Source organism: Triplophysa dalaica, chromosome 13 (genome assembly GCF_015846415.1).
Source record: "Triplophysa dalaica isolate WHDGS20190420 chromosome 13, ASM1584641v1, whole genome shotgun sequence".
Lineage (NCBI taxonomy): Eukaryota > Metazoa > Chordata > Actinopteri > Cypriniformes > Nemacheilidae > Triplophysa > Triplophysa dalaica.
The window spans coordinates 6983814-6994150 of record NC_079554.1 but is presented as its reverse complement, the minus strand read 5'-3'; the positions used below and the strand labels follow the sequence as shown (position 1 = coordinate 6994150).

Genomic DNA, 10337 nt, shown 5'->3' with positions numbered 1-10337 from the left:
CCAAGAATGCAGTCATCATTTCAGACTCTTGTCATTTCAAACCTTTTTGACTTTCTTTCTTCCGCAGAACACAATAAGATATTTTGAAGAAAGTTGGAAATCGAACAGCACTGACCCTCATTTCCGTCTATTGTAAGGACACAAAACCAATGCAAGTGAATGGGTGCCATCTAACAACATTCTTCGAAATATCTTGTGTTCTGCAGAAGTATGTACACTGTACAGTTTGGATTCTCCCTTCAAGTGTGATTCCAATAAAACAAACGTTATAGCATGTTAGGTGCATTAAGAGTAACTTTTCCCATGATCAAAAACAAAACGGCCACAGGGTGTGGTTAACATATAAAAACACATTCAAAACGGTCAGTATTTTAATTAGACATTACTAATCAACAAACATTTCACATATGATTCATTTCAAAATAGTAAGCTTGTTTATTACCAAAACCTGGCTGCATATCAGTGTATTTTTTATCAGTGCCTGAAAATTCAGTAACTACACTTTGTACAAGTAACAAGTCAATGAGGATTTTAACTCTATAAAACACCATACAAAAACGCAAAACTAATAATCTCTGATAGCCTAATTATATACTTAAAAACACCTAAGAGGTCATAAACCTGATGAGATCTCTGTCTCACATAGCAGCATTTTAAAGATCAACTTCAATGTCTCGTTTTATCAAAGTATCACTGAGTGCTTGGCTCAAGTAGAAAATGATTGTCTTCAACACAACAAGGCAAGACGGATATAAAAGGTGGGAAGGAGGGCTAAGGATAAGAGAAACTCCAGCCATCCGCCATTCCAAGGACACTTTGATGTGAAATCCGAGAAGGAAGCACAATATTAAGGGATAGTGAGTTAGAGTGGAGCGTCTTTCAGTCAGTAACAGGAAGCAAGGTTATGTGCGTGTTTTCCTCTTGTCATCAAAAAGGCTGCGTAGCAAGTAGACCTGCACCCCGGATACAATCACCATGAGGACAAGGTTGGTACAGGACCACAGGTTGACCCGTTCGTAGTTGCTTTCTTGCAGGTTGCGGTCACGTGCTTCGAATGCTCTCAGCACCGTCTGGATCTGAAGACTCTTGCCCAGGCGAGCTTTCACACTGTTGATGGTGTCCTACAAAGAAAAACGTACAATCTAATGAGTTTTTTTATAGTCAAAGCAGAAAAATAGGGGAGACCATAAAATTGTTTCAAACTAATCCTTCAAAGAAATTATTATGGCTTCAAAGTCCCACAGAAATATAAAAGAAAAAGTTTTGAGGTGATAAAATATTGGAACCAATATCGTACATGCACTCTGAAAACAATGGCAGAATGGACAAAGAGATGGCAGGTTAATAAAGTGGACTCAAACACTTTGACCCAATAGGAACCCATGATTTCCTACACAGCTTCGATTTTAGTTCGAAAACTTCCTGTTTGTTTCCTTATATGGCATTAATGTAGAATTATTTTATATACACGTTAAACATTTTCAGCTTGTTAATGTCTACTGGCCCCCTGCTCGTTCATAATTGTGTCATTTAAAATTCTATTAGTGTCACTTTGATACCACTTGTGCTGCCATTGCATTCTGGGAGTTGGAAGCTTCTGGGTCTAGAAAAGCTTTAGAATAAGAGACATTATATGACTATATCAATGATGGGCCACGTTGTTTAAGTAGCAAATCCATTTATGCGCCCATGGGCGAGCAGATCTGAAAACAAGGTGTGTTCAGGTGCATTGTTGGTGCACTGCTATTTTGAGACAACTGAAATGGTATAAAGTCAATGGCGCAATATATTTTCAGTTATTAAAGAGCGCATTCGTAATGTGCGCCTATAGGCTGGTACACAGCGCACATACACTGCTTATTTAACACAGAGGGATGCGCACCAGCACACAATAATGCCACATATTATGAATAAATGGATTAAAATGTAAAAGATTATTATTGTGGATATAAAGAAAAAAATCCGGCTTGTCCTGTAGATGGTCTTCTCGCGCGCTTCATTTCTGGAGAAGTGTCCAGTCTTTGCAAATTCTGCCATGTAAACAGCGAATCCGCAATGGCGCAAACACAACTGGCTCTTGAAGGGAATGGGAGATGAGGCTCTGATTGGTTTACTGCATGTTTTGCCCAAAAAATGGCCAAGATTCATTGAGAGAATAGGAAAAAACGTTTTAGACCACTAAACCCGTGCTTAAAGAAGCAAAAGTGGATTCGGACGCGCCCTTAGTTCACTTGCGACTTATGCTTTAGACCATGTTCTTAGATCATTAAAATGAGGCACAATATACAGTATTTCCTTGTTGTAGCACTCACAGACACATAGGGTCTTACCATAATATCTTCCAGTTTCATATCCAGAAGGTCTGTTCCCTGAACATATGCTTTCCAGTCCTCAGAATCCTCTCCGTCATCCATATTGTCCAATATCAACTCAAAGAAGATTATTTTCTCAGAAACAGCACTAAATGTGTTATCAAAACAGAACATGTAGTCGCCCTCTTCTGTTTCAACTCTAAAGTGAACCAGTCAGAAACAAATTGAAAAGAAAGTACACACACAATTATTAGAGAGGAAGGCGCTTTACAGTCTATGTGTGATTATAAAAGCATCTGCTTGCTTACGTGTGAACCCCATCAGACTTCCTGTAGTCTGAGGCCAGAATGTGACCATTGGGTGCATGCAACTGGAAGTCTACATCTAGACTTGCTCCATCCAGAACCTGAACAACACGAAGACACATGGGTAATTCCCAGAAAATGTCAACCTCGCCATGAAAAAGTTTTTAACTAAGGTTTTTACAGCACGGATATCAACATTTGGTTGTTCAAATATCCATGTTTGGTCTTCCAAGTTTTTAAAGCATTTGTTTTATTTTTAGTGCATGATTTTTCATAGGTTTTCCATACTGCCATTTTAAGGATTTTCACATCCATAATTGTACATATTTCTCATAAATGGACACATGGAAATTTTAATAAAGTAGCTATTTAATGTTCTGTGAAGAGGCATCCCTTCTGCTTTTGTTTGGTATAATTGCTTGAGGTTTTTGCATTATAATTCACAGAAATCCTACAAAGTTTGTTGTCCCCGAAAAACCTTGTCAACTTTTTGTCAAATCCCTAATGGATGTTTATTTCCCTTTTTAAAATAGAAAACTGGTGGATAGACTGATATTTCCCTGATTTTTAAACTCTATCAACAAGCGTTCAGTAAAATATAAAAAAAATGGTTCAGAATATTGGTAACAAATACATTCCCTGAGCGTTTATATATCACATCCATAATGCTGGAATTGCCCAAAAGCATTACCTTTTATGAAGAATTATTTTGTGGGTTAGTTTTTTGGAAAGAGACGATCATCAATACTCAAGTCTAAGAAATAACAGTCCTTTGGGTGTTTTTTTTAGTTTGTTTTTAACTTGACCTTTAGCTTCATTGTGTCACAAGTGTAATTTTCATCATGCAATATACTGCATTGGATCACCAAAAACATCACTATTGCAGCTTGTTTTGTAACCAGCATCTTAAGATGACTGATCTGTTATATTTAGATGTTTTACATCAAAGGGACTAGATCTAAACCTTCTTGACTTTCAATGCGACAACAATATTTGAAGACCCCACACAGGCAATATCTACCCAGTCAGATAATATAGAGCTTGACATAACTAAAAGACGTATAATCGTTTAGAAATAACCAAACACTAAGAAATATCTTTAAATATCTTGATTCTACGCTGTTTAAGCCTATTTTGATGCATTATTTTAAAAATAACTCCAAGTCATCTTAAGTCTCCATCGAAAGGCCTCTAGTGGACCCCCGCCCCCTGGTACAGAAACACGGATTCTGGATCTAAATGTGGGTCACCTTTTAAATGTGACTTTTTCGTAGGGTTAAAATCGGGTATACACCTTATGTAAATGATTTGAACGGGTGGAGCTTTACAGTATCTTATAATATAATGTACCTGATACTCGATTTCCAGTGAAGCGTCTTTCTTCATACTCTGGTAGAAGCACTCTTTACGTCCGGCGGGTAAATTAAATGTAAAATCACTGTCAAGAGACTGAGAAAAAGCGCTTATTGCGGACACACACAGGGATAAAAACGCCACAAACACTCCAAACACATCCATGTTACGCTGCTTTTAACCACACATCTAGAAAAAACTTCAGAAACCGATGAATGCTGCGCTTCTGTAAACTTCAGAAGCAGCTGCTTAGGACAGCTCACCAAAACGAGTTGGGAATGTTATAACTTCAGGACCCCGCCACATTATAGTGATTATATTATTCAGTACGAAGCTTAACACCTCATCTTTGTTTAGGGATTATTTATTATTTCTATAAAACTACGGCACATGGATGTTATTAATTTTACGGTCATATAAAAATGTAATATTCATGTTCGATTAAAACATGAACTGGCATGTGATGCGATGTACTAAAATGATGCATTGTGGGATATGAAGTTTTTGAAGCGCACGTAGTTGACCTCGAGAGTACTTTCCAGTACGTCACACAGTGGTAAAGCGCATACCACGTAAGAAAAAGGCAAATATGTTTTAATATTTTTAATACAAAACAATGAATAACATATATTTTGTTGACAACGTAGACAAAACACCAGTTGTGAATTTTTAAATGCATTATTCTATAAATATGATTATTTTGTATGTGGCCAAAAACTGTCGTGTCTGAAACTCTATCTTTGACCATATTTACCATCTTTGAGAGTTATTCCATTGCTAAACAGGAATTTACTTCTCACATCACACTGGGATTAATTTTGTGAACAGATCTCACTTTAAACACCACATACATTCAAGTAACAGTTAAATGTCTTCAAATTAGACATATAAATGTATCTGTTATTCTACACTACGAACGATATGGCAAATTATCATTTTATGCCATCTAGGTGACGCGTCGGTTGACAAAACTTCCAACTCATCTGGCTTTTGAAAAGGGGCGGGGCCAACTTTAATTCTCTATTCCTATTTGCTGACGGAGGGGTAGCAGGAGTGGTAAGCGCTGGCCAGCTAGAGCAACAGCAGTATACGACGACGGAAAGAGGCAGTTAGCGACTACAAGCGGGGGTTCAACACACAAAAACTACCCAAGTGTTTGTTCTTTACATTGAAACACACCCCTTTGCTTTTATACAGTTGAAAACAATTAGTATTATTAGGTGGCCTTGGCCGTCGGTATTATAGGAGAACAGATAAAAAGCGAGGATGTTGGTCCCCGCGGGAAGATAATGAAGAAGCTGCGCGTGTTGTTGCTGTGCGCCGTTTTAGCTCTCCTGTGCTGGTAAGTCCAAATATTACATTTAGTACAAGTATAATATGATATCTATACTCATGAAGCTGAACAATAAAACAGTAATATTTTGACAGAGACAAAACGTATGGATCTTTCTCGTGATAGCTTCATGCTAGAATGCTAACGTTAGTTCAGTAGCCTCGGAGGTGGGATGTGTTTATGAGCTTTGGGTTATGACAGTGTGAACAATATGAGTCAAACGATTTATATAGAATTTGTATGTAAAGAGGGTTTAACATCACACAAATCTGTTGCCATCCTGTGCATAAGCGCTGGACCATGAACGTTAGCTATGTAACGTCATTTGATGATGAATTGGGTCCAGAAAGTACACAACAACCCACCTTGTATTTCATTAGGAAGGTAGACTTACCACTGCTGTCTGTAACCCATTGTTAAGCTATTTGAATGCTTTTTTTGTGTTTTAAGATTTAAGGCTTGCTATTCTTTATTAAACAGCTGTCTGGTTAGTTAACCAGTGGCAGCAGCTGATGAAGTGGCACAGCAAAGCAATTCATATAACGTGTCGATGGTAATTTTTGTTTTGGTATGTGGCTTTTTTGTATTTACCATATCTGCAAGGTTGGTGTTGCTTTCACAGTGGACAGGTGGCGGATTAGAGCTTGTAATATCTTGAATTTGACACAAGGTGCTAAAACATGTCTCGGACTGGTTGTGAGAGACAAGAAAGCAGTAAAACCATGAGTCAGCCAGCCATCCTATTTGAATTGAGGACTTTAACTACGGCTGGTTGAGATACGCACTCTAATTTTTGTAACAGCTTTTAGACTGACTTTGTGTAACTGTTTTAGAATGACATTTTATGTGCAGTCTAAATGTGTAGCCGAAGAATGCTCGCGTTTTTTGTTGTATGCAAAGCTGAAAAGGATTATGGTAAAGCTGTCTTTTGTTGGGCTGCTCGATTATGAGAAAAATCATAATCACGATTATTTAACACGATTGTGTTTTTTGTACTTGTTGAAGGCCAAAATTTACAAATACAATTAAGTTTCGATTGATTGCACAGCCGTTCTTCATAGTGTATAACCGACAGCTAATGTCTGCAACTCTTGTTTTTTTTTTAATAAAAAAAATCAGAATTGAGCTGCCTAGATAGAGAATAAAACACTTACACATTTGTTTTTTGTGTAATTTGATTATTAAATGGGATATTTAGCCAGAACAAATGTAGGGTGGATCGAAAAGCTAAGTCGCCTAGGAGTGGACACAAGTTTTAAAATATTAAAAGAAAGATTATTAAGAGATCGGATAATTGGATAGACAGTTAAATCATGCACAATTAATAATATGAGCAATTCTTTAAAAATTGTATATCGCTCTATGGAAGCTAAGTATGCAAAACTGATTGAATTAAGGAATTTTTAATGCTCAATACTTTTTCCTGCGATAAAAAGTAACAAAATGCACCTCTGCTTCTTTTTAAGCATTTAGGCCTTCACAGAATCAATCTGTTTTTCAAAATATAAAACAAATCGTTTTTAAACAAGCAGTTAAAATTAGAGGTTTAGAAAAGATAAGTGGGACCCTAAAGGTGGACATGACATGAAGTCCGAAAAATATCTTGATCTATCATCTTACATTATTATGAAAAGGTGGTCCCCGTGGATCTCTCAACAACTCGATGTCTGTTGGTTTTAGAGAATTTACAAGTTCAATCAGATTTGGCATATTTAAACTGCATGTCATGTGATATTAAATTTGAATGATCAAATAGTATGCGTGTTTGCAGGAACACACATGAGTTTCTGTTATTCTTTTTTGAATCACAAACTGTGGACTTTGTACTTCTATAGTATAAGTTTTGTATCATAGTTTTTTATTGTGTTTTGTAATATAACAGCCAGGTTTATTTTTCATAATTTAACAAGCTGAATTAATTTCTTGTTTTTGTGTTGTTTGATTTAACATATTTCTTTATAATTATCAACAACAATCCAACATATATTTCTGTATAAACCATACCTGATACTCTGAAGCTAAAACGCAGGGAAATGCACACGCACAGCCCTTTTTTCAAATGTGGAAAGAAAAGTTTAACAGAACAGACACCATTTCAATGCACTCTGTTCTAGTGCTTGATCTTGCCATACAGTTTAACTTCAGTAAGTAGAATTTTGAGAGCACTCCATAATGTATAGCTTGGTTCCTGGTCTGTTTAATCTGCCACTATTTTATGTAGGGACATGAACAGCAAATTGTTTAGTGTTCAGCTAGAGCACATCATCTGCACATAAAATCATTGGAAAAAGAGTGAGAAAGAGCTAAAATAGTGTGAGAGATACAGCCTGCAGTTATGGGCAGGACATAGTGCTGCTTTTGCACATGCTCTTACCCACAGCAAGCCTAACCAAACATTCTTCTCCTATAATTCTTACTTTATTTCCTTGTTTTTATTTCCGAGAACATCTAATTACAATAGCTATGAATGTAGCATACCGTTGTGACATTTTCATTCATACCTCCTGCACCACAGCTTTCTTAAATTCCTAAGTGCAATACAAACATTTCTCACCTCCCTTAAAAACATTAGCGCGGGGTCATTATCTAGATTGTGAAAAAAATCAACCCACTAAGGCCAGATCCACACAAAGCCAAAGCTTTACCTATCCGATTTCTTATAATTTTCAGTGTGTTGTCTCAAGAAAAGTCTGAACAGACATGAAACCACTGAAACCGATTCAAAACGATGTAGTATACAATACTTTCCAAATCAGTGTGTGGCGCTGTAATTCTGCAGCAGAGATACACTAAAAACGGAGAATACTGCACATAAACTTTGTGCGCTTGGCTGATGACATGACCACTTTAGAAAATATTACGGATCGGCTGTAAAAAACGAAAACGCAACGGTGGTGTTTAGATGTCAAACTGAGACCCAGTTTGAACTAATAGCAGTTTCATGCTCCCAAAAAGGCGGATTCATCCGGACGGAACGCAGATACGATAAGAAATCTTTACGTATACAGCTAAATGTATCTCCGTTTGAATGGCAATTAAGCATGTCCCATTCTGAACTTCAACCATGGGTTGGGGGGGACTTCTAGGTCATTGGATTTCATCTTCTCACCTTTGCCATTAGAGTTCACCATCCATAGTTGTGCTTTTCAGCTTTGTGCAACAAAAAATTATTGAGGGGAAACTTTATTTAGATTTGTTTTTGACAAACACAGGTATAGATAGTTTAAAGATCAGGTAACACACTCAGTTTCTGCCAATCTCATATTAATATTGAGCATACAGTAGTATTGCATACATCGTATCTTCGAAGACTATTTAGTTTGAACAAACAGATACACCATAACTTCACTATCGCAAGTAACAAGCTCAGCTGCAGCTGCAGGCCCACAGCGCATCCAATCTAGATGTAAGTGGGTCTCGATTGGCATGTGGGTGGGCTCTTTCTTTCGCCTTGCTGTGCTTCTCCCAGAGAATTGTCCAATAAAAGGAATAAGACCCCTGTTACGAAACACTTCCCGAAATCTTAGAGTAAGTATTTCATGCAGTCTGTTATGTTGCCGTGTTTGAAAGTAACCTGTCTGCCAAGTTGTAAGTCCGAAGTTGAACAAATAACAAAGTTATTGGCTTGTAAAATGGGAGTCGACTCTGAATCACGCAAACAAGACGTGAATTAGTACCGCGAATATCTACGTCACTAGAGATAGTCCCCGCCTATGTTTTGCTGGGACTACTGCGAATACTTCACACTCCTCCCCCAAACACTGTCTCTCGTTCGTCATGCGTGTGTATCATGTCTCGAACCTGTGTTCTACGTTGTAAGTCCGTCTTACTTCAACTACCAAAGGAAGAACTTCTGAGTGAACAATGCTGACAATTCATTTTTCAAACGATACCAAAGGACTATAACCCCAGGGTTTTACTGTGCGCGGTCATTTCACTGAAGATTGCATCAATAATCTTGGCGCGTTCACCGCAGGGTAACGACTATCCTAGAAAGAGGGGGAATACCAACTTTATTTGGACCTGTTATTTCCACTGAATCGCAACCTGTAAGTGTGACACTTGACACTTGATCACGAATTGTCCAATATGGGACTAAGACAAATTATTTCAAAACAGATTTACATGTTGGAAAAAATCTTCCGAAACCTGTACAATCGCTGGGGGAGTGTATTGAGCACAGAAATACTAAGTAATACGCCCATCTCGTTTTTTGACTAGTTGACCATGTTAAGCATGAGATGCAAGCATGTTTAACATTGTAAACGATAGTGTATCCATCAGGATTTGATTGGATCGTATGCATGCATACATCCCAGATGGAGCCAGCCGCTTAGATTGAAGGAATTAATTTGTGATTTGGCTGACAGGGAAAATAATTTTAAAGGCGCAACACATGGATTACAAAGGCAAAATCTTTGTTGGAAACAGAGTTGCGCTCATCAATCTTGCACAAAAAGATCAAGAACGTGTGACACAATATTTTGATGATCAATGTTCTGGCAACGTTAAGAATTGAATGAATGGGAGCATTGCTGTTATGCAAAATCTTTTCGGAAATGTACCCTTTTTTTGCACCATTTGTGAGCAACTGTTTGAGTTTCCAGGCACCATAGCCTAGCCCTGGGGGAGGGGTCCTATATTCTCCGTATATATGACTGAGTATACAGACTCGCACTCAGTGCTCATGTATGAATGTTGCTAATGTTGTAATTAAATGAAAAACACACAACAAGAGTTCTTTGTAGTTTGTGACCGTAGCCTAGATTAGTTTCTAAATGGCAGATCTTGTAGATCTTGTTTGTTTTTTACATATGCAGTAGTACAGTATGTGACATGTCATGGTAAAGAACAAAACGTTCTCCCCTCTATAGGGAACTCAGGTTTATTTTGAAAAGACCTTCACCCCTAACCAAACCCTCTATACAGGCAGGATCTGAAATTTGCACACAATATGGGTTAACCGATATTTACCATTAGCATTGATTTATTCTCTAGCTGTTGTAAATGTTTCAGGTAATGAGAAACTAAATG

At 37.5% G+C, this 10337-nt stretch overlaps 2 protein-coding genes across 9 annotated transcripts in view; one reads left to right on the top strand and one right to left on the bottom strand.

Moving 5' to 3' along the window:
- Nucleotides 1–411: 411 nt before the first annotated feature.
- tmed5 (transmembrane p24 trafficking protein 5) lies at nt 412–4236 on the bottom strand. Its single transcript, XM_056764405.1, has 4 exons — nt 3968–4236; nt 2621–2718; nt 2331–2511; nt 412–1121 (listed from the first exon to the last, which is right to left on the bottom strand). The coding sequence occupies exons 1-4, from the start codon at nt 4133–4135 to the stop codon at nt 903–905; spliced, it is 666 nt and encodes a 221-aa protein (XP_056620383.1). The 5' UTR covers nt 4136–4236; the 3' UTR covers nt 412–902.
- Nucleotides 4237–5053: 817 nt separating this feature from the next.
- suco (SUN domain containing ossification factor) overlaps nt 5054–10337 on the top strand; it is a 49322-nt gene continuing 44038 nt past the window's right edge. For all 8 annotated transcript variants that reach the window (XM_056764093.1, XM_056764092.1, XM_056764090.1 and 5 more), the window contains exon 1: nt 5054–5312. In XM_056764093.1, the coding sequence (XP_056620071.1) occupies nt 5260–5312 (53 nt within the window). In that variant the 5' untranslated portion in view covers nt 5054–5259. The remainder of the gene's footprint in view (nt 5313–10337) is intronic.